At 42.1% G+C, this 25,415-nt stretch overlaps 1 protein-coding gene across 1 annotated transcript in view; it reads right to left on the bottom strand.

Moving 5' to 3' along the window:
- Nucleotides 1-23,711, bottom strand: part of si:ch73-340m8.2 (tyrosine-protein kinase SRK3) — a 44,951-nt gene extending 21,240 nt beyond the window's left edge. The window contains exons 1-4 of the mRNA XM_059981643.1: nucleotides 23,245-23,711; nucleotides 14,939-15,060; nucleotides 7,124-7,257; nucleotides 4,621-4,783 (exon numbers count right to left, since the gene is read on the bottom strand). Of these exons, the coding sequence (XP_059837626.1) occupies nucleotides 4,621-4,783; nucleotides 7,124-7,257; nucleotides 14,939-15,060; nucleotides 23,245-23,585 (760 nt within the window). The 5' untranslated portion in view covers nucleotides 23,586-23,711. The remainder of the gene's footprint in view (nucleotides 1-4,620; nucleotides 4,784-7,123; nucleotides 7,258-14,938; nucleotides 15,061-23,244) is intronic.
- Nucleotides 23,712-25,415: the final 1,704 nt, after the last annotated feature.

Here is a 25,415-nt window from a genome sequence, read left to right as displayed (position 1 = left end):
GCTGCATCAATTGACAAATTTCATTACATACTCTCAGTGGTCACTTTTTTTTAGATACATCTTTACATCTGTTCATCAAGGCAAATATCTAATCAGCCAATCATGTGGCAGCAACTCAATGCATAAAAGAATGAAGACATTGGTGAAGAGGTTCAGTTGTTGTTCAGAACAAACATCAGGATGGGGAAGAGGCGTGATCTGAGTAACCTGTTGGTGGTTTGAGTGTCTCAGAAATTGCTGATCTCCTGGGATTTTCACACACCACAGCCTCTGGAGTTTACAGAGAGTGGTGCACCAAGTGAAAACATCCAGTGAGCAGCAGTTCTGAGGGCAAGGATAACTTAAGAGAGAGGTTAGAGGAGAATGGTTCAAACTAACAGAAGTATGACAGCTACTCAAATGAACATACGTTACAACAGTGGTGTTCATTTGAGCATCTCTGAATGCACAACACATTGAACCTCGAGTGGATGGGCTACAGCAGCAGAAGACCATGAACATACACTCAGTGGCCATCTTATCGGGTACAGAAGGTTCCTAATAATATGGCAACTGAGTGTAGGTCAATGATAATAAACCATATTCTCAAAACCAAACTCAATTTTGGCTGTATTGGTACATGAAAATTGTACTATGCAATGACAATGAAGATATTTCACATTCTGATTCTGAGAGCTCACTTGCAGTTTATGCCCCAAGTTGTCACTGACACCTTTGTTGAAGTGAACTGAAATATGGAAGAGAAGAAGAATAGTCCTTAACTCGCCAATGGAGTTATTGGGGCACCATCTTTTGACAGTGTTTCTGTAGCAAGTTATTCTTGTTTTTACGAGGCCGAGTTGCCAGCTCGACGCTCAACCCGACTCGGATTCAAACTCGGGAACCTTCGCTCCGGAGTCCGGCGCTGAAATTATTGTGCCACCAAGCAGGACAAACTGAAACATGGACTTCAGATCAAACTGTTGGACAACAAAGGTCCTCGGTGACCTGCCCTGCCACATGACGCTCTCCAACACCTGAGATTTACGGTGAATTCACTGAAAGCATGGATCAATTTTCAAGTCCTTGGAATCAAGTGTCAGAAAATGTAGACTTTGCCGATGAGATCACCTGCTGCTTCGGTAGCCGAGCATTGGCTTTCTTTGCTTAAGGAAAAAAAGTTTTCAAAAATCAACAGCTCTGACTTGGCACCAAGTTTGTTATCCACAGTGCAGCAGGATCCTCAAAGATCTAAACAAGTTTCACCAATGGTGTCTCTGATAACTGTTATCAGCATAGGTAAACATAAGAATATAAGAAACAGGAGCAGGAGCAGGCCATGTAGCCTGTCGAGCCTGCTCTGCCATTTGACAAGTTCATGGCTGATCTGACTATGGACTCTTTTCCACCTACCTGTCTTTTCCCCATAACCCTTAATTCCCCTACTATTCAAAAATTGACCCAACCTTGTTTTAAAAATATTTACTGAGGTAGCTTCCACTGCTTCATTGGGCAGGGAATTCCACAGGTTCACCACTCTCTGGGAAAAGCAGTTCCTCCTCATTTCAATCCTAAATTTACTGCTCCGAATTTTGAGACTATGTCCCTTAGTTCTAGTCTCACCTTCCAGTGGAAACAACTTTCCAGCCTCTATCTTATCTATCCCTTTCATAATTTTAGATGTTTCTATCAGATCTCCTCTCATCCTTCTGAATTCCAATGAGTATGTTCCCAGGCAACTTAATCTCTCCTCATTGTCTAACCCTCTCATCCCTGGAATCAACCTGGTGACCCTCCTCCGCACCACCTCCAAAGCCAGAGTATCCTTCCTCAAGTAAGGAGACCAGAACTGCACACAGCACTCCAGGTGGGGCCTCACCTGTACAGTTGCAGCATGACCTCCCTGCTCTTAAGTTCAATCCTTCTAGCAATGAAGGTTTTGGCCTTCTTGATAGGCTGCTGCACCTGCAAACCAACCTTTTGTGATTCTTGCACTAGCACTCACAAGTCCCTCTGCACAGCAGCATGCTGCAAATTTTTACCATTTAGATATAATCTGCTCTTTCATTTTTCCTTCCGAAGTGGATGACCTCATGCTTACCAACATTGTACTCCACCTGCCAGACCCTTGCCCGTTCACTTAACCTATCTCTATCTCTCTGCAGGCTCTCTGCATCCTCTGCATTCAATTTAGTATCATCAGCAAACTTAGATACACTACACTTGGCCTCCTCTTCCAGATCAAGATAAACCAAGTCTGCATCCTCTCTCAGACCAACATCGCTGGTCACGTTCAATCCGCTCTGCTGGGTGAGTACCTGACAGACACCAGAGCCCTGAGGTAAATGAAGGAGGTTCTGCAGACTCTGGAATCTTGAGCAATGCACATAAAATGCTCGAGGAACTCAATGAATCAGGAAGCATTTATGGAGGGGAATAAACAATCAACAATCAATAAACAATACCTTTCATCAGGACCATTAGGATGAAATGTCTCAGTCTACAATGTAAACTGTTTATTCCCCTCCATATTGAGTTGCTGAGATCCTCCAGCATTTTGTGTGGATTGTCATGAAATAAACTTTCTCCTCTGCCCTCGGAATGATTGCCAATAGGATGGAGAAACACTTCTGCCTCAAGATCTCATTGAAGTAATGAAGCATCACCCTCCACTCATGGGCAGGTCTCACCTGTGACTGCCCAGAATGGAGAGGGGGTTTGATTGTGTGGGATCTCTATGCGGGATCATGTGGGGGTTACTCACTATCTGCAGAAGGAACAGACTAATTCACCAAGTAATTCACTTGTGCATCACCCTAGTCCACTTGTCGACACCACGTTGCCTCCTTTAACACACGGATCTAAAACGACTGTTCAACGCACACCTGCAGCTGGCCAGTCTGCTGGGGTGTAGCACCATCTACTGGTTAGTTTGAAAATACATTTTACTGATCTGTTTCAGGTGATGTTCTTATTTTTGTTGTCTCTCATCACGTGCCCTTTCACAGACAGCTATCTTTACCAAGTTACTTTCTTTGAGGAGCTTTAAACAACTCCTGGTGCATGTGGATATGTATTTTCATTTTGTTCCTCTGTCCTTTCTATAATGTTAGGACATCAGTTGTTTTCCAAGATGGGCCTGTAATATGGAAGTTGTGGTAAGGCAAGGGTTAAAGACGACGTCCAGGTAAGAATAACCTGAGGCATTTGTGGTCAAGTGAGACTGCCAGAGTCATCTCCGCTTACTACAGATGAGATGGGAGGGCAGGGATAACTGCAGCACTACGTATTCAAGTGAGACCTCTGTAGTGAGACTTTTCTTGAAATATTTTCCTAAGACATAGCATCCCTTTGCACAACAGGAAGTTGCTGGAGACAGACGAGATAGGAATAACAGAAGAATGTGAAACAGACCCAACAACTAAGGGACAATTGCTTTACTAACTTCAAAATATTGTCAGTTGTCAGCTTAAAGTTTCGATAGACTTTTAACACCTCCATTGTGAATGGTGATTGGTCCTGTGGGTTAGGAAGTCAAACATGTGCAACTTACCAAATGGTCACTATTCATAGCTGAGAAACTAATTTTGTACAAATCATCAGTTCAGACTTCAGAACATTCTGGGTGACAGGGGCCATACTGTTTCCCTTGTGCACATGTAAAATACAAATAATGTTTGAGTGTTTGTGTTCTGGGCCCAGTTATTTTAGTTACTTTATTATCTGGAATGACAGTCAATTTAAGATATTCACAAGAACTGAATATTGAACTCACCTTAAAATATTTTCTAAATAATACATACAAATGGAATTGGAATTAATTTATTGGTGTCACATGGACCAAGATAAAGTGTTTGTGTGCCCTCCAGACAGATCGTTCCATATTAACATATTATAAAAATAAAACAGAATGCAGAATACAGTGTTACAGCCTCAGCGAAGGTGTAGTGGAAGTAAACAAATGAAGTTCAAAAGTTTGAAGTTCAAACAAAACTTATTATCAAAGTATGTGTATGTTACCATATATACTGTGAGATTCACTTTCTTGCAGACACTTACAGGGAAAAATAATTTATTAAAAGCAAAGACTGACAAGTAACCAATGTGTAAAAGAAGACAAATAGTGCAAATAAAAAGGTCATACTGAGAACATGAGATGCAAAGAATCCCTGAAAGCGAGTCTAACGGTTGTAGAATCAGTTCAGAAGAAGTGGGGAATGCAGTTATTAACACTGCTTAAGGAGCCTGATGGTTGTAGGGTAATAACTATTCCTGAAGTGGATGGTGTGGGACCTAAGGCTTCAGTACCCCCTACCCAATGGTAGAAGAGAGAAGAATGCATGGCCAAGATGGTGGGGGTCAAGATGATGGATGCTAGTGTCTTGTGGCAGTGCTCCATTTAATGGTGGTGAGTGCTTTTCTTGTGATGGACTGTGCTGTGTCCACTATGTCCTGTAGCCTTTTCCTGGGCATTGGCATTTCCGTACCAGGCCCTGATGCAACCAGTTAGGATACTCTCCATTGCGCATTTATTGAAGGTTGCCAAAGTTTTGTCAAGGTAGAGTGGGAGATTAAGAGTTCTATGAAATTTCTGTTACATTCATCCCCACGTAGCCTTTAAAGTATTGACTTGAGACTGACCTCCTTTCAGTTCTTTGATGGCCACCTCAGTGGTGCCGTTCCAGGTGCCTTCCCACACCTCTCCGAAGTGACCACTCCCGATGAGCTGCTTCTTCTGAAGCGAGGTGTGTTGGATTTCCCATTCAGCAATATGAGCTAAAGTGCAAGTGGATGGGCGATCAAGCTGCAGACAAATTTTGATATACATTAATTTTAATCAGAGCAAAAATAGGTTTTTTTTGCCACATTTGCTCTCCAGGTACCATTGGCACCTCTCTGTAGCATCTACGCTAGGACAACTTAGTAACACTTTGCCTGGAGTAGATCAGTAAACTAGTATAAGTTTCAACTTGTTACAGTTCCAGGCCCCAAGAATGACTGGTTTACTCCCACTGACTGCTTGAGGTCTACCATCTCCCTGATTGTCTGAGACACAAGACCTTCCACAGTTCATGATAGAACCCTGATCCTAGGCCTCCTCCCCAAGATAGTCAACTGATCCCCAGACCCCAATTCCTTCCATATTTGCTAACATCCTCCTCACCCTTCTCCTCATCTCTTTTTCCATTCCCCATTCTGGCTTCCCTCTTATCCCTTCTCTTCTATTCTCCTACCCCTCCTCCTTCCCTTTCTCCTATGGTCCTCTGTCCTCTTCTATCAGACTTCTTCAGCCTTTTACTTCTTCCTCCTAACCCTTCCCCAGCTTCTCACTTTATCCCCCTTCCCTGTCACCCAGTGGAATGGTGCCGCAGCAACAACCTGGCATTCAACGTGAAAGAGCTGACTGCGGACTTCAGGAAGGGTAAGACAAAGGAACACATACCAATCCTCAGAGGGATCAGAAGTGGAGAGAGTGAGCAGTTTCAAGTTCCTAGGTGTCAAGATCTCTGAGGATCTAACCTGGCCCAACATATCGGTGTAGTTATAAAGAAGGCAATACAGCGGCTATACTTTATTAGGAGTTTGAAATGATTTGGCATGTCAACAAATACACTCAAAAACTTCTATAGTTGTACTGGGGAGAGCATTCTGACAGGCTGCATCACTGTCTAGTATGGAGGACCTACTGCAACAGGACTGAAAGCTAAATCTGGTTGTAAATCTGGTCAGCTCCATCTTGGGCACTTGCCTACAAGGTACTCAGGACATCTTTAGGGACCAAGGTGACTCAGAGAGGCAGTGTCCATTATTAAAGACTTCCAGCACCTAGGGCATGCCCTTTTCTCACTGTGACCATCAGGTAGGAGATACAGAAACCTGAAGACACACACTCAATGATCCAGGAACAGTTTCTTTGGACAATACCTCAATTTTTTAATATACAGTATTTCTGTTTTTGCACAGTTTTTAATAATCTATTCAATATACATAATTGATTTGCTTGTTTATTTATTATTATATCTTTTTCTCTTTCTGCTAGATTAAGTATTGCATTGAACTGCTGCTGCTAAGTTAACAAATTTCACATCACATGCCGGTGATAATAAACCCGATTCTGATTCACCTGCTGACTTGTACTCCTTCCCCTCCTGCCACCTTCTTATTTTGATTTCTTTCCCCTTCCTTTCCAGTTCTGATGAAGTGTCTTGGCCCAAAGTATCAGCTGTTTATAGGTCTCCCTAGAGGCTGCCTGGCTTGCTGAGTTCCTGCAGCATTTTTGCGTGTTGCTGTAGATTTCCAGTACCTGCAGAAGCTCTCGTGTTTATGTCCCCCTACAATCATCTGCTCCTACTTCCAATGTTGCTCATTAACATCCAATTCCAACTTCTGCCCTTATCTTGCTTGGACACGACCATAACTTTTACCTTCATCAGGACTGGAGAAGAAAAGAAACAGAGTTGAGGGCAGCAGAGATCACAGAAGGGGAGCTGTGAGAGAGGGTGAACTCCTGTCGAAGGAGAGATTTAAACTCAAACTTTTGGATGTTAATGAGCAAAGTCGTGAGTAGGACCAGATGATTACGGGGGGCATACACTGAAGAGATTCTGCAGATACTGGAAATCTAGAGCAAAGTGCAAAAATACTGGTGAAACTCAGCTGGTCAGGCAGCATCTAGAGAGAGGAATAAACAAAATGGCAGGTCTTTTGCATTGGTGGGTGTTGCCTGGATTTCCAGCATCTGTAGATTATTTCTATAACTATTACCTGCTCGTTTACTGGACCTTAGTCATACTCGAGAGGCAGTCTCTAGCCTCAACCTATCCATAACCCTGAACTTTTACCCTCAGGTCAAGCCTTGATGCCCAAGAGCACATTTTCTACACCAAATGTCACTCAGAAATTCTTAATTGATAAGTGGGAGTTTCTACTGATGAATTATCAAATAATACACAGACTGCTATATTAACTGCTAAAAATACATCTATTTCAAGCTGAATAGATTTTAGTAAAATATGAATTATATAGTTAAAAATATAGAACACTTATTAGAATACTACTAGGCAGATCTGTTAAATTTCTCCATAGAAATTATAAAGAAAATATGTGTTGAATTAAAGTGCAACTGAGATTTGACTTTACATACCTTTACACATGGTTTAGTTAATCGTGTGCACAAGTAATCTGCCTCTTCTGAACACTGATTGATTAGTCGGGACAAGTTCTGAAAATCTGCCGCTTCATTGAGTTTGTAGTGTTTCACTATGTCACCATAACGCACTGCAAAGGAAATCCAAACTAAGCACAGTAGAGATGTCCAGAGCATTGCAGGATAAATGTTAATGCTAAATTAAAGTACAGCAGGTTATATTTGCAATTACCGCATATCTAATGCGGATGGCATAAAGGTTGATGGAGTTGTGGATTGTCTGGAGTCTTATTGTAGATTGCAGTGGGACACTGATGGGATGCAGAGCTGGACTGAGAAGCGGCAGATGGAGTTTAACCCGGAAAAATGTGAAGTGATTCATTTTGTAAGATTGAATTTGAAGGCAGAATACCTGGTTAATGGCAATGTTTTTGGCAGTGTGGAAGAACAGAGGGATCTTAGGGTCCACATCCACAGATCTCTCAAAGTTACTATGCAAGTTGATAGGGTTGTTAAGAAAGCATATGGTATGTTGGCTTTCATTAGTTGGGGAATTGAATTCAAGTGGAATGTCCTGCTAGGGGCATTTAAGAAAATCTTAGATGGGCAGATGATGATAGAAAAGTGGAGGGCTATGTAGGAGGGAAGGGTTACATTGATCTTAGAGTAGGTTAAAAGGTTGGCACAACATTGAGGGCTGAAGAGTCTGTACTGTTCATGAATTTCTATGTTCTAATGATGTTGTTTGTTGACTGGAATTTCTCTTATACAGCCAAGGTTCTTAAATTTTTGTGAGTCATATTGCAGCAAGGATAACAGGATAGTGGACCCAAATGAATAGAGAAGCTTCTAATTGATTACTTTAATGAATTATGAAATTAACAGCCAAGGACTGAACAGGAAGTATAAACTATAGTGAATGAAAGATTGAATAAAGAGCTTCCTTTTCAATTGCATTATAAATATTTTGAAGTTTAAGCAGTGTAAATTCTTCCTCCATGGACATCAATAGGCTGAGTCATGTCTTTTTGTCTGCTCTGTCAGGGCTGGAGTGAAATTGTTGATTTTGTACTTTATATGAAAATACTGCAGTTTTTGGAAACACAACATAAAATCAAAAAGTAGCACAGTATTTGGAAAGCAGATGAGTCTGGAATATAGGAGTGGGACATTCCTCAAGACTGGTTATACACAGTAGAAAAACATGCTTGCAGATACTTTTAATACTCAGGCCCTATATAGAGACAACAATCCCAGCTTTCATCTTGGGTAGATAATTGTACCTTGTCAACTCTTGCAACATTTTAGAATCTGTTCATGGTTGCAGCTTAGTTTAGAGAAAGCATTGATTTTTATTGTGTACGTTGCAACTCCATTAATGAAGGAAAATCCAATTTGCCTTTTAAGAACATTCTTACCCTGATTGTGCTGTACACACCACAGACCTTTATTACTCATCTACACCATTTATTCTATATTGTTATTCATCAGAACCTCTACCAAAATACTCACTTCTCACTCCTCTGCACTAGATTTCATCCACCATGTGTTTGCCCATCGCACTGCAGTTCAATCTGCCAATGTCATTCTGAATTCTGTAACTTCATACTGCTTGTCTCATTTCTTGGGTTTGCTTCAACTGTGAACCTTGAAGTTATGCTCCAAACATATGCCCAGTGGACTAATATACTGTAAATCACAATAACTAATGGGTATAACACTGATCCTTGGTCAGGTATATTTGCTCCAGTCTGATAAATAACTATTTCTGCATTCTATTTCTTATCTGGTCTGTATTCACACTGCAGCTCACACAGCAATTCCATGGGATTTAATTTTGCTTACAGGTCTCCTGTCTGGCACATTGTCAATTTTTCTTTTTGCAACCCTTCTACACAATATACTCCTTAAACCTTCTCTGTTACTTCATTAAGAAACTAATTTAAGTTGGTCAAACATTATTTCCTTTACACTAATATCATTTCCATTTCTCAGTCCCTACACTTTAATATTTTCTTGCCCTTTTCAATCACTGATCTAAACTCAGATGTTCCTAAAATGCTCCCTTGCTGAAAGATTTATTAGCTTCATTTCATCCCCCCAGGATTATACCTACTGCCTTTTTCCTTGTAAGGCTGCAAATACAGACCAAAAAGATGCAAGTTTACACATGTCAATAATTCCTCCCTCTCTTTGGCTGTTACTAGTCAGAAACTACATTACTGTAAACATCTATCACATTCTCTGGCTTACCTGGGGACAGAGACTTAACAGAGTGAAGAGAGGTGTTCAAGCAAAGCAGTTGTAACGGAGAACACAGGGTTCATATTGGTTCATATGAATGGGAGTACCAGAGTTCCTTAGAGAGAACATTCCTTCTGAACGTTCAGGTTGAACAAGCTAGGTCTTCATTCCTTGGAGCGTAGAAGGTTGAAGGGGGTCTTGATAGAGGTATTTAAAATTATGAGGGGGATTGATAGAGTTGACGTGGATAGGCATTTTCCATTGAGAGTAGGGAGATTCAAACAAGAGGACGTGAGTTGAGAGTTAGGGGGCAAAAGTTTAGGGGTAACACGAAGGGGAACTTCTTTACTCAGTGAGTGGTACTGTGTGGAACAAGCTTCCCATAGAGTGGTAGAGGCAGGTTCGATATTGTTACTTAAATCAAAATTGGACAGGTATATGGACAGAAAAGGAATGGAGGGTTATGGGCTGAGTGCAGGTCTGTGGGACTAGGTGAGAGTAAGTGTTCAGCACAGAATAGAAGGGCCGAGATCGCCTGTTTCCGTGCTGTAATTGTTATATGGTAATATGAATGCTAAAAGGAGATGGGATGATTTGTTTGATGACAGCTTCAGGTTGGAAGTTCTGTTGTTGGCTAGAAGGAACTACAGTGTACGAATTAGTGGATTCAAATGAATCAAGGGCAGTGGAAGTAGACAAAATGAATGTCTACAAATTAGTGGATTTGTATGAATCAAGGACAGGGGAAGAAGACAAACCAATTGTCCTTGTTTCCCCCATTTTGTGAACCCTGAACTGATTCGTGCTGTGATAATCTAATCAGAACAATTCAAGGTGGACACGAGGAGCTTCAGGTCTGGTCTGGTGGTCGTCTCTCAGGGTCCGAGGAAGACTGAACATTGTGCAGTCATCTGTGGATATGCATGTGGCTTCGGGGGCTGAAGGCCAAAGCACATGTGCAGTTGCAGGTTAGACATGGAATGTTGGAACAGGTGCATACACAGCTTTCTGGCGTTGGTCTCGTGCTGCTGCAAGGCGCTGATTTCGGTCATCCCCAAAGTCAGACGCAGCTTTTCTGGTCAGGGCGCACCACACATCCCTGTTGGCTGCGGACTCCTCAAGTTGTCGAGGCTGGAGGTCTACCCATTTTATGTACGATTTCAAATTGTCTTTGCATCTTTTTTTGGGGCGGCCCTGATTGCGACTGCCGTGCTCAAGCTCACTGTAGAGCAGCTGCCAGGGGATTCTTGTTTTACCCATGAGGATTACATGGTCAGTCCAGTGTAGCTGGGCCTGGAGGATCCTTGCTTCAATGCTTGTGCTGTTGGCTCTGTCAAGAACTTCCTGGTTGGTGATTCGGTCCTGTCATGATCGACCGCAGAGAGCGCATGTGAAACTGCTCCAGCTGTTTGATGTGCCTGCAGTACAGGGTCCAGGTTTTGCAGCCATACAGGAGAGAGGTGAGGACCAGAGCCTTGTACACCTTGAGCTTGGTTGAAAGCTGAATGTCCTTGTGCTCCAGAACTGTGACATGGAGTTTCCCAAGTGCCCGGCTGGCTCTCTGGATCCTTGCTATGATCTCTTTGTCAAGGGATCCTTCACTGGAGATGGTGCTTCCTAGATACTTGAAGCTCTCCACATTCTTCAGCACAGTGCCATCGATGGCGATGCATGGCTGAGGAGGGTGACTGTTTGGTGCAGGTTGTAGGAGAACTTCTGTCTTACCGAGGCTGATTGTCAGGCCGAACAGCTTTGAGGCTGCGGAGAAATTGTCGACATCGTCTGCAGGTGGGTCTCCTGGTGGGCCATGAGGGCACAGTCATCGGCAAACTGGGCTTCAGTGATGAGCCTCCTCAGCGTTCTGGTCTGCAGCAAGGTGTCTCAGGTCAAACATCGATCCGTCTGGGTGATATCTTATGTAAATACCCAGGCCTAGGTCCTCAACAGCATGCTTCAGCATTTGGGTGAAGAAGAGGTTGAAGGGCACTGGTGCTAGAACGCACCCTTGCTTCACGCCATTTGAGATGTTGGGAGTCTCAGATGGGGAACCACCTGAGAACACTTCTCCTGTCATGCCATCGTGGAGCAGGCAGATGAGTGGAGTGAACTTCTGTGGGCAGCCAAGCTTTCCAAGGGTGATCCACAGCACGTTTTTGTTGGCTGTGTCAAACGCCTTCGTCAGCTTAATGAAGACAGTATAATGTCATGTCCTGTTCCAGGCACTTCTCCTGTATCTGTCTCACTGCGAAGATCATGTCGACAGTGCTGCGTTCGGGACGAAAGCTGCATCGCGACTCAGGAAGGTTCTTTTCTGACACCATTGGAATCAGTCTGTTGAGGATGATGTGGGCGAGGATTTTTCCGGCAATGGAAAGTAGTGAGATGCCTCTGTAGTTCCCGCAGTCGGTCCTTGAACCTTTATTTTTGTATTGTTGCATCTCTGAGGTCAGGGGGCATCTCTTCTCCTTCCCAGGTGCTAGTCATGGTGCTGTGGAAAGCCTCAAGTGAGTCCTTGCTGCTGCCCCACTGAACTCACATCTGTCTTATCCCCCCTAGTTCAGCCCCTTCCTACCCACATCCGTGACACTTCACACACTCTGGATCTTTTCAATGATTTAAATTTCCCTGGCCCTTATTTTCACTATGGATGTCCAGTCCCCATACACCTCCATCCCCCACCAGGAAGGCCTCAAAGCTCTTCGTTTCTTTCTGGACACCAGACCCAACCAGTTCACCTCCACCACCACTCTCCTCTTTCTAGCAGAACTTGTCCTCATTCTCAATAATTTCTTCTCTGGCTCCTCCCACTTCCTTCAAACAGAAGGTGTAGCCATTGGCACTCACATGGGTCCCAATTATGCCTACCTTTTTGTCGGCTACATGGAACAGTCTATGTTTCAAGCCGACACTGCTGGTCATCCTGCACTTTTCCTACGCTACATCGATGATGGCATTGGTGCTGCTTCATACACCCATGCTGAGCTCGTCAATTTCATCCGCTTTTCCTCCAACTTCCACCCTACCCTCAAATTCACCTGGTCCATTTCTGACACTTCCCTCCCCTTTCTTGATCTCTGTTTCAGTCCCTGGAGACAGCTTATCTACTGATGTCTATTAAAAATCTGGAGATCCTCACAGCTACTTGGACTATACCTCTTCCCACGCTGTTACTTGTGAAAACGCTATCCCCTTTTCTCAATTCCTCTGTCTCCAGCATGTGTTCTCAGGATGAGGCTTTTCATTCCAGAATGAAGGAGATGTCTTCCTTTTTCAAAAAGAGCTTCCTTTTCTCCACTAACACTGCCCTCAACCGCATCTTTTTCATTTCATGCATGTCTGTTCTCACCACCCTACCAGGGATAGGGGTGTTCTTGACTCTACCTACCACCTCACCAACCTCTGCATCCAGCACATAACTCTCCATAACTTCTGCCATCTCCACCGTGATCCCACCACTAAGCACATCTTTCCCTCTCCTCCACTTTCTGCAGGGATCACTCCCTACGTGATTCCCATGTCCATTTGTCCCTCCCCATTGATCTCCCTCTTGGCAATTAGCCTTCCAAGTGGAACAAGTGCTACACCTGCCCCCTACACCACCTCCCTCAGGGCCCCAAACGGTCCTTCCAGGTGAGGCGACACTTCACCTGTAAGTCTGTTGGAGTCATATACTGTGTCTGGTTTCCTGGTGTGGCCTCCTGTATATCGGTGGGACCCAACGTAGATTGGGAGATCATTTCGCTGATCACCAATGCTTCGTCTGCCAGAAAAAGTGGGATTTCCCAGTGGCCACCCATTTTAATTCCACTTCCCATTCCGCTATGTCAATCCATGGCACCCTCCTCTGTCATGTTGAGGCCACACTATGGTTGGCAGAACAACAGCTTATATTCCATTTGGCTAACCTACAACCTGATGGCATTGACATCAATTTCTTGAACTTCCAGTAATACCCCTCTCCTTCACCATTCGCCATCCCCTTTTCCCTTTCTCACCTTATCTTCTTGCCTGCCCATCGCCTCCCTCTGGTGCTCCTCCCCTCTTTTCTGTCTTCCATGGCCTTCTTACCTCTTCTATCAGTCTCCCCCTTCTCCAGTCCTGTATCTCTTTCACCAATCAATTTCCCAGCTTTTTACTTCTCTCCTCCCCCCCCCCCCCCCCGGTTTCACTTATTTCACTTATTATCAATGAGTTGAGAGTTAAGGGGCAAAAGTTTAGGGGTAACATGAGTGGGAACCTCTTTACTCAGAGAGTGGTAGCTGTGTGGAATGCAGTAGAAGTGGTAGAGGCAGGTTTGGTATTGTTATTTAAAGTAAAATTGGATCGGTATATGGACAGGAAAGGAATGGAGGGTTATGGGCTGAGTGTGGGTCAGTGGGACTAGGAGAGAGTAAGCGTTCAGCACAGACTAGAAGGACCGAGATGGCCTGTTTCTGTTCTGTAATTGTTATATGGTTAAATTACCATGTGTTTCTCCTGCCCCTCCCCACACCTTTTAAATCTACTCATCCTTTATTTTCCTGCAGTCCTGCCGAAGGGTCTCAGCCTGAAACGTCGACTGTACTCTTTTCTATAGATGCTGACTGGCCTGCTGAGTTTCTCCAGCATTTTTTGTGTGTTGTTTGGATTTGCAGCATCTGCAGATTTTCTCTTGTTTCAGGGTGTTTCTATGACGCACTCCTTTTGGTATCAGAAAATAAATTAGTGTTCCATGATGTAGATTATATTGTTAAATCAGTCTCTCTGTGGCCATCTGGTGGTTGAAGGGAACTTAATGATGAAGACAACTTAGGTCAGTGGTAATTAATCAACAAAAAGAACCAGACGTAGGAGGAGGTATAATTCATGACAGCCGGGCAGCAGGAGTCTTCTTGTCAGGAAAAGGTGGGCAATAACACCAGTGACTGTAACTTTTCATTAAGTCTGGTAATACATGGAATCAGCAGAGATGAGCTTAATAATAATGAAATAAGTAACACCTATTATTTCAGGCCAGTAAGCCAGGGGGCGCTGCAGGAGGAGTGTAGACAAGTTGATTCAAGCTTATATCAATATCAGAAAGCTGACAGATATTTGGTTTTAAGCTTCAGATAAACTATTTAATTACCAGGGTTTTACTGTGAAAGTGGAAAGTTAAGTCAGTAAAGCGTCGTGGTGAATTAAAAAGAAATCTGGTCCACATTAGTTTCCAAATGCCAGGTATAAAAGGGATTAAGATGGATGTCTGAGGAGAGTTGTGCACACTCCTTCCTAATGTTGGGTGATATCCAGTATTCTATTCATCATGGATATTATCATTTGTTAATAGATCTATTAAGAAGTGCAACTGAATACTATGTATATTTCTGAACTCTTTATTTTCCTGAGCAAGCTGGGTAGACTCAGTAGCACAGATGCACCAGGTTGAGACCCAAAGGGTGTGTCTTTACTCTGCCAGCACCAATACTGTCTCTGGCACAGGTCTGATCCCCAAATTTCATCCTCTCCTTATCAGGAAATGATGAAGTAACCTTTCATCATGAAAGGCTGATTTTCTTAAAATACATGCAATGAATTTTATTAAAATACCTGACAGGAAATAAAGGTCATCCATTTCCTTATTCTGCCAAACTAGGAATGAACCATTCTGATTTTCATCTCGCAGCAGACACCTCTTTACATCTACATGGGTCATTCTGCCAAAGAACCATCTGAAGGAGGAACAAAATTTTATTCAGTGAATTCTACAACCAGATTTATTACAATACAGAGGAAATCTCCTTTGCAGTTCTTGCTAATGGATAAAGAATACGACTGGAGGCTTGAGAGGGGAACTTTGATATTTTTCCATAGCCATTTGATATGAGATATGTTGCTCCTGGTATTCAAGGTTCAGCATTGTTTATTGTCATTCTTCAATACATAAGTGTAAAGGAGAACTTAATGATTCTGGATCTAATACAAAATACATGATAAGCACAACAAATATAAATGTAATCCTGTGAAACAATGTACAAGCAACTGTTGAGTGTGGTCATATGTACATTAGATTAGCTTATACACAGACTGGTTGTGTGAGTATGTACTGCGCATAAAATGACGCTAAGTGCAAGAGTGTTTGAAGGTGATTCTGACAGGAAATGATAAAACGACTCTTGGCAAAAAGAGACAGCAGATCACATCAAAACGTAGTAGGTCTGTGACAGTGTCAATGTGGGTATTTATGAAGTGTGGGGTGTAAATGGAAAGTGGCAGTGCATAGGGGAATGAGAGGTGCTGAGGGGCCGTGAGGAGGAGTAGCTGATATGTTTAGAGTGGTGGTGGGCTGGGTTAATGGGTGGAGGTGTTGATCAGCCTGACGGCTTGGGGGAAGCAGCTATTTTTTTGAGTCTGGCGTGGATGCTGTGCGGCCTCTTCCATGATGGGAGTGGAACAAACAGCCCAGAATCAGGGTATTTTCATATCCAGGAAAAAACATACTCTGCACATGGTACTGATACCCATTGTACAGAGGCAACTCACACCTAATATAATACTATGAAAATATTGTCTGTGCATTATAATAGTGTTTTAGGGAAGATGAGTAAAATCCATTTGAAATATTTTTATCTAAACCCCTTGCTCTAAGGAGAGACCAATCAATATTGGGGAAATTTAAATTTCCCACCATGACAATCCTGTATTTATAGCACCTGTCCAGAATCTGCCACCCTATCTGCTCCTCAATGTCTCTGTTACTAATGGGAGGTCTATAAAAAACACCCAGTAGAGTTATCAATCCTTTCCTGTTCCTAATTCCACAAATTCACCACCCTTTGCCTAAAGAAATTTCTCTGCATCTGTTTTGAAAGGGCGCTCCTCTATCCTGAGGCTGTGCCCTCTTGTCCTAGACTCTCCCACCATGGGAAATGTCCTTTCCAATTTTACTCTGTCTAGGCCTTTCAACGTTCGAAGATCTCCCCTCAACCTTCTGAATTCCAGCAAGTACAGACCCAAATATAAAATTGAGAGATAATGTGAAGTGAAAGCTGGTAGCTTTCTTTTCTTTTCCAAGATGTCTTTAGCCTGATACCCATGTGAGAGGGGTTATTTACCACTTGTCAGCCCATGTCTAAATGTTCTGCAGGTTATGCTGAAAGCACTTTTTCATTATCTGATGAGATGGAACTGAAGTAAATTCTGTGCATACACCAGATACAAACTTTACTCTACTATAAGGGGCAAGGCTAGGCAAAGCAATTGAAGATGGTTGTGCTTCAGGTACTCCTGTTTCAAAGCACTATTGTTGCAATACACAAAAACATGATGATGGACATCTTAAAGACAGAACCAGAGTAAAGGGAAATATCCCCACCCATTCAGGAGTCCATATCCTTAGTTACATTCAGTGCTCTTGCCTATTGGAAACATCACAACTGAGGAACATGCCACGCACAATAGTTGTGAATTGTTGTGGCAAGCAGGTCTGTTGTTGTCAGTGGCCGAAAGGCCTCATTGGTACCTAGTTCAATAAAGGTTGCATGGAAGGGAACTTCAGTGTGAAGATGATTCTATTTCTCCATAAGGAGAGTATGGGGATTATTTTTGCCTGTTTATTTGAATGTTTCTGTGAAACAAAGAATGATAAGGATCTGAAAAGATACAACAACTCTGTTTCTCAGCACTCTTAAGGGCACTACTAGAGGTGTAGCAGACAGCAATGCCAAGCAGGAAACATCTTCCTGTAAATCTCATTGACTTCCAGCCATAATGAAGCATCCCCTTCCATCTTTTTTTACCCTCTAATTCAGTACTCTTCCACACTACAGTATGGTCAATCAACTGATTGCTCTAAGTAAATAGCTTTGCATTTTTCATGATTCAGAGATGGTGCCATTTGAACCATTAAGTTTTGCTTAGCATATACTTTTGATCAAATATATTTCATGACGCAAAAGAAGCACATCCACCCAAGGAACTCCATGTCTGTGTAACTAGTAAAGTATTGGCAGTGGATTCAAAGAATGGCCGATCCAGTAAAACTCTAACAATCTGGGAAACCGAATGGCATGGCATCTGCCTCACCAACAGTAGCTCCCGTGCTCCTAACAAAGTCTCCTGGTTCATTGGAGAATTTAGTAAACTACAATATAACATCTTACGAAAAGACAATTTGGTGGTGGGGGGGGGGAAGGGGTTAGAGGTTGATGATGGGATTAGTAACAGTAATATCCATTAGTATAGACTGTCTTCCAATCCAGCACCAGTAAAATGCCAAGTGCTGAATTATTTGAATTTTACGGATAACCAGCACAGGATAACGGGTTGAAGTGAAACTGCACAACAGTAAACCAGCTTGAAAATGTAATGTTCTTTCAAATAAATGAATATATTGATGAAAGGTAACTGAATAGCCTTTTTTATTACTCGAGGGGAGGGTGACAAAATGTGGGGAGATGTCTGAGAACCATTCATAAAACACTGAGGTACCATAGGCCCAGATTCTGTGGAGGGAAGAACAATGAAAATATCACTGCTCGTTACTATTTCACCCTAAAGTGACTTTGCATTTAGGACTTTTCCTTGTGCATAGTTTTAATATGTAAATTATTATTTATTTGCTTGAAGATTTCCTCATTTCCACATTTAACATTTTTAAAATTATAAACATATTTTGAATATTTTGATCAGCATCATTTCTGCATGTCTAAGTTTTTTTAAGAACTTGATATTTGTTTAAATTTTTTTAAACTAAAGTTATCTGCGCTGTGCTATTTATAATCACTTTAAACTCCAGTTGGCAGATCAGTTAATTTGGTGACTTTACAGTTGCTGAATTTCAGGAACCCTGTTAAATTGACTGCAGCAATTCTAAAGGGAAGATCCCACTAGAAGGGTGGCCAGCTCAGTGGGGAACTCTTTACAGCAACTGTATAAACCAACAACCCTGACTGCAAGTTCTGGGCCATCATTTTATAACACTTGCTTTGGAAATGACAGTGCATGTTAGGACATTGTCTTCTCACTGAGCAATAAAGAAGCTGTTCATTTTTACAGAAATTATTCTCTAGGTGGCAGTTTTAGCAATTAATTACTTTATTCACAGTATATACTTTTCTTCCTAAACCAGCAAATTATTTAATAAGTAAAATTTTACTTCACTTTTTGAAATTAGCTCCCTTCCAAGAAACTGATTATATGACTTCAAACATTTTAATTTAAGTTGTTCTGTTTTAAGCACAGTAACACCAAAGATTCCTCATCCAGTTTCTAAGGCAACTTTTGGTTTATTTTTCTTTAAATGACCATTGTTCTTGCAGGTCCTCTAGTGAGTTAAGGTTGGGCAAGCTGGGCTTGTACTCACTCAACTTCGGAAGAGTGAGAGATGACTTGATTGAAACATGCAAGAACAGTGAGGGGTTGGCATATGGGTTGTGAAGACAGTGTTTCATTGTTAGTGTTTCTAAAATGAGAAGCTATTGTTTAAGACTGCAATGTTTCTCTGAGAGGGCCTGCATCTTTGGAAATTCCTTCCTCTAAGTGCAGAGGAATTAAAACCTTGAATGTATAAGGCAGAGGTAGATAAGTACTTGATTAGCCAGGAATTTAAAAGTTTCCTGGGTTAGGTGAAATGTGAAATTGAGTTCAACGTCATATCAGTCGTGATCATATAGAGTGGTTCCAAGTCCAAAGTTCAAAGTAAATTTCATTATCAAAGTACATATATGTCACCATATACAACCCTGTGAATCATTTTCTTGTGTGCATACTGAATAAATGTGTAGTATAATTACTATAACAAATCAATGAAAGACCACCCAACCAGGACAGTTGACCAGACTGTAGAAAACAACAAATTGTCCAAATGCAAAAGAAGAAACAATAGTAATAAATAAATAAGCAACAGTTATCAAGAACATGAAATGAAGTGTCCTTCAAAGTGAGTCCATGGGTTGTGGGAACATTTCAATGATGGAGCCAGTGAGGTGAGTGAAGTTATATCTGATGGCTGAAGGGTAGTAACTATTTTTAAACCTAGTGGTGTGAGTGGCTCTTGGGCCTTCTTCCTGAGGGCAGCAGTCAAAGGAGAACATGTTCCAGGTGGTGGGGATCCCTGATGATAGATGCTGATTTCCTGAGGCTGTGGTTCATGTAGATGTGCTCAATGGTTGGGAGGGCTTTACTCATGATGAACTGGGCAGTATCCCCTAATTATTGTAGGATATTCCATTCAAAGGCACTGCTGTTTCCATACCAGGCTGTGATATAGCCAATCAATATATTCCCAACAGGAGCAAGCTCAAAGGCTCCAGCGACCTACCTCTGGCCCTAATTTGTATGTGTGTCTGCAAGTGTTGTTTCCAGCCTTTCTCTGACAACTGCTTGCATGGTTCAGGCATGAAGGGATACAGGGAGAAGGCAGCAGATTGCGACTAAGAGGAAAAATTGATCAGCCATGATGAAATGGGTAGAGTAGACTCAATGGCTAAGTTCTGCTCCTATATTTTATGATCTTATAGTCTTATTATTCCCAGAGGACAGTATCAATGATTGATCCAAATTCATTTTTGCTCCCTCTTCTTGCATGAAAAGTGGCTCCAAACTTTCTAATCACCGACACTTAGTGGCCTGTACATCTGCTCGTTAATGCAAATATCTAGTAAGCCAATCATGTGGCAGCAACTCAATGCATAAAAGCATAAAGGCATTGTCAAGAGGTTCAGTTGTTCAGATCAAACATCAGAATGGGGTAGAAGCGTAATCTGTTACTTTGATTGTGGAATGATTGAGGGTGATTTGAGTATCTCAGAAACTGCTGATCTTCTGGGATTTTCATGCATAACATTCTCTAGAATTTACAGAAAAATATGTGAAAAACAAAAAAAAAATCCAGTGATGGCCATGCTGTGGGCAAAACTGCCTTGTTAATGACACAGATCAGAGGAGAATGGCCAGATTGGTTCGAGCTGGCAGGAAGGTGCAACCTTGAAGTAACTGGGATACACTAATGTATTAGGTAACAGATGTATCTAACAAGGAGGAGACTGAGTGATTGTATTTCGAACTCTGGCATTCTCAGTTCTTGCAGTGAGAGATGGTTTTGTCCAGACAGAGTGTGGAATGCCTAAACTGGACTGGTGAAGGGGGACTGCATGGTTCATTGCTTCTAATCCCCATAATACAGCTGGCCCGTAAGACCATAAAACCACAAGACATAGGAGCAGAATTAGGCCATTCAACCCATCAAATCTGCTCTGACATTCCATCATGGCATATCCCAGATCTCACACAATCCCATACACTTGCCTTCTCGTCATAACCTTTGATGCCCTGACCAATCAGGAAATTATCAACGTCCAGCTTAAATATACCCACAGACAGTCTGTGGCAGAGCATTCCACAGATTCACTACTCACTAGCTTAAAAAAAATCCTCCTTACCCCTGTTCTCTAACCAAGGTGTCAGGCAAGATTTCTCTTGACAGAAACCATGCTGACTTTGACTTATTTTATCATTAGTCTTCAAGTACCCAGAAACCTCATCCTTAATAATAGACTCCAACACTTTCCCAACCACTGAGGTTAGGCTAATTTCCTTTCTTTTGCCTTCCTCCCTCCTTAAAGAGTGGAGTGACATTTGCAATCTTCCAGTCCTCCGGGATTATGCCAGAATCAAGTGATTCTTGAAAGATCATGACCAATGCATCCGTTATCTCTTCAGCATTCTCTCTCAGGACTCTGGGATGTAGTCCATCTAGCCCACTTTAAGACCTTTAAGCTTGCCCAGCACTTATTCCTTTGTAATAGCAATGGCATTCACTTCTGCTCCCTGACACTCTCAGACCTCTGGCACACTACTAGTTTCTTCCACAGTGAAGACAGATGCAAAGTATCCATCACATTCATCTGCCATTTCTTTGTCCCCCATTACTGCCTCACCACCATCATTTTCCAGTGGTCCAAAATCAACTCTCACCTTCCTATTAATCTTTATTCAACTGGAAAAAAAAACTTTTGGTATCCTGCTTTATACTATTGGCTAGTTTGCCTTCATAGTTCATCCTTTTCCTTCTAATAGCTTTTTTAGTTGCCCTTTTTGTTGGATTTTAAAAGCTTCCCAATCATCCAAATTCCCACTCACTTTTGCTACATTATATGCCCTTTCCTTTTTTTCATGCAGTCCTCAACTTCCCTTGTCTATCCCATGTCTTGTGAACTATTCCTAGAAACTTTAGCTATCTCTACTCTGCCATCATCCCCCTCCGTCAAGCCACAAGTAATTGTCAGCCACCAGTCTGCTGCCATTCTCTACATGTCGTTATCAACACTGGTTAGTTTACAAAGTAGGGAAGGAAAGAGGCAGACGGAGCACAATTTTCCGTGCCAACACTATCTATATAATAGAATAAAAGAGCAAAACTTCGCGCAAACAGACTCTCCTGCCCAACTTGCCCAAGCAAAGCAAGGTGCCTTACTGAGTTCACAAGATCACAAGACAAAGAAGCAGAAGTAGGCCATTCGGCCCATCAAATCTGCTCCGCCACTCCACCATGAGCTAAACTATTCTCCCATCTAGTTCCAATTTCCAGCTTCTTCCCCATATCCCTTGATACCCTGATTAATTAGGTACCTACCAGTCTTCTCCTCAAACACCCTCAATGATCGAGCCTCCACAGCTGTATGTGGCAACGAACTCCATAAATCCATGACCCTCCTCATCTTTATTTTAAATGGGTACCCTTTAATTCCAAGACTGTGGCCCCTTGTCCTGGACTCACACACCAAGGGAAACAGCATTTCCACATCTACTCTGTCCAACCCTTTCAATGTTCGAAATGTTTCTACGAGATCCCCTCTCATTCTTCTCTAATCCAATGAATACAGTCCAAGAGCTGACAAACACTCCTCATATATTAGCCCCTGCATTCCAGGAATCATCCATGTAAATCTTCTCTGAACTCCCTCCAACATCAGTACATCTCTTCTAAGATAGGGGGCCCAAAACTGCACACAGTATTCCAAATGGGGTCTCACCAGTGCCCCACAGAGCCTCATCAACACCTCCTTACTATTATACACTATTCCTCTTGAAATGAATGCCAACATAACATTCGCTTTCCTTACTGCCGATCCAACCTGGTGGTTAACCTTTAGGGTATCCTGCACGAGGACCCCCAAGTCCCTTTACACTTCTGATTTTTGAATTTTCTCCCCATCTAAATAATAATCTGCCCCATTATTCCTTCTTCCAAAATGTACAACCATACATTTCTCAACATTGTATCTCATCTGCCATTTCTTTTCCCACTCTCCTAAACTGGCCAAGTCTCTCTGCAACCTTTCCGTTTCCTCAACACTTCCTGCTCCTCCACCTATCTTGGTGTCATCCACAAACTTAGCCCCAAAACCATTTAATCCATAATCATATATTTAAAAACCTCTTAGTATCCTTTTTGTTAGTTGCCAACTTGCTTTCATAATTCATCTTTTCTTTCCTAGTTTCCTTCTGTAAGTTTTTAAGTCGTCTAGTCCTCAGTTTTCCCACTAATTTTTGCTTCCTTGTACACCGTCTCTTTTGCTTTTATTTTAGCCTTAACCTCTCTCGTTAGCCACATTTGTGCCGTTTTTCCATTCATGATTTTCTTTTTACTTGGAATATATTGAATTATGATGAGTTAACGCAGTACCAACAGTTACGGTCGAAATGACAATAAAAGTGACTTGACTTGAGTTAGTCTCATTTGACCTGTATCTCTCTAAATCTTTCTTATCCGGCTTTATATGCCGAACTATACCTGCCTGAAGTACGCTGTCGTGCATCGTTATATGCACGCACTCCCTGTGTGAGGGAATCCTTGCTTCTGCAGAGCGTTAACGCTCTCACCTTTCGGAGTCACTGCGATGCCGTCGACTTACCGTGCAGCTGCCAGGCTCCCCACTTCGGCAACGAAGCTGGAAGGCACATAGCCTTCCTCCACAAGCTGCTCTGCATCACGTCCTTCTGTTTTTTTGACCAATGTCCACTCGCCTTCTTGGCTTAAAATTTCAACCTCTTCCCCTTCTTCGACGGGGAGATCCTCTGAAGTGCGGGGTTTGTAATTGTAGAGCGCGACATATCGCGACTGAACGGCATTTTGGTTCGTATAAACTAAATTGCCTGCTCGGTTTGAAGTCCTTTCATTGCTGTCATTAGAATTGGATCGGCAGCAGCGACAAGGGCAAACAGCACAGTATTGCTTACTCAGAGCTCTGCCCATGACCGTCTCCGATCGACTTTGCTTTCATTGAATGTTCAATCCCATGAAAGTCGTCAACGTCAATTCAGGAAGCAGAGCAGCAAATGCGTTAAATCTGTGCGGATTAGTTCTTCCTGCTTTTAAGATTCGCCGCCTCATTTGTATGTGCCGCTTTGAAATTGTTTAGCAGGAAGGTTGGTCCAGTGTGTGTGGGCGTGTGTGTGTATATGTGTATATATACACACACCACTTAATGGGGAGCGAGAAATGGAGGAGAATTTTAAGGAAATAACAGATATTTGTGGTAAGCACAGGGCTGAGATTGTGGGAGATTTTAATCTTCCACACATAGACTGGGAAGCCCATTCTGTAAAAGGGATGGATGGTTTGGTGTTTGTAAAATTTGTGCAGGATAGTTTTTTTGCAGCAATACATAGAGGTACCAACTAGAGAAGGGGCAGCGTTGGATCTCCTGTCAGGGAATGAAATTGGTCAGGTGATGGAGGTATGTGTTGGGGAGCACTTCGGGTCCAGTGATCACAATGCCATTAGTTTCAATGTAATTATGGAGAAGGATAGGACTGGACCCAGGGTTGATATTTTTGATTGGAGAAAGGCTAACTTTGAGGAGATGCAAAAGGGTTTAGAAAGAGTGGATTGGAACAATTTGTTTTATGGGAAGGATGTAATAGAGAAATGGAGGTCATTTAAAGGTGAAATTTTGAGGGTACAGAATCTTTAAGTTCCTGTTAGATTGAAAGGAAACGTTAAAAGTTTGAGAGAGCCATGGTTTTCAAGGGATATTGGAAACTTGATTCGGAAAAAGAGAGAGATTAACAATAAATATAGGCAGCATGGAGTAAATGAGGTGCTCGAGGAATAAAAAGAATGTAAAAAGAATCTTAAGAAAGAAATTAGAAAAGCTAAAAGAAGATATGAGGTTGCTTTGGCAAGTAAAGTGAAAATAAATCTAAAGGGTTTCTACAGTTATATTAATAGCAAAAGGATAGTGAGGGATAAAATTGGTCCCTTAGAGAATCAGAGTGGACAGCTATGTGTGGAGCCAAAAGAGATGGGGGAGATTTTGAACAATTTCTTTTCTTCGGTATTCACTAAGGAGAAGGATATTGAATTGTGTAAGGTAAGGGAAACAAGTAAGGAAGTTATGGAAACTATGATACTTAAAGAGGAGGAAGTACTGGCACTTTTAAAGAATAAAAGTGGATAAGTCTCCGGATCCTGACAGGACATTCCCTAGGACCTTGAGGGAAGTTGGTGTAGAAATAGCAGGGGCTCTGACAGAAATATTTCAAAAGTCATTAGAAACAGGGATAGTGCTGGAGGATTGGTGTATTGCTCATGTGGTTCCATTGTTTAAAAAGGGTTCTGAGAGTAAACCTAGCAATTATAGGCCTGTATGTTTGACGTCAGTGGTGGGTGAATTAATGGAAAGTATTCTTAGAGATGGTATATATAATTATCTGGATGGACAGGGTCTGATTAGGACCAGTCAACATGGATTTGTGCATGGAAAGTCAAGCTTGACAAATCTTATTGAATTTTTTTGAAGAGGTTACTAGGAAAATTGACGTGGGTAAAGTAGTGGATGTTGTCTATATGGACTTCAGTAAGGCCTTTGACAATGTACCACACGGAAGGTTAGTTAGGAAGGTTCAATTGTTAGGTATTAATATTGAAGTAGTAAAATGGATTCAACAGTGACTAGATGGGAGATGCCAGAGCAGTGGTGGAAAACTTTTTGTCAGGTTGGAGGCTGCTGACTAGTGGTGTGCCTCAGGGATCTGTACTGTGTCCAAAGTTGTTTGTCATATACATTAATAATCTGGATGA

This window comes from Hypanus sabinus, chromosome 10 (assembly GCF_030144855.1).
Source record: "Hypanus sabinus isolate sHypSab1 chromosome 10, sHypSab1.hap1, whole genome shotgun sequence".
In the NCBI taxonomy this organism is placed as follows: Eukaryota; Metazoa; Chordata; class Chondrichthyes; order Myliobatiformes; family Dasyatidae; genus Hypanus; species Hypanus sabinus.
Note: the sequence above shows the minus strand (reverse complement) of the source record. Positions and strands in the feature narration are given on the sequence as shown.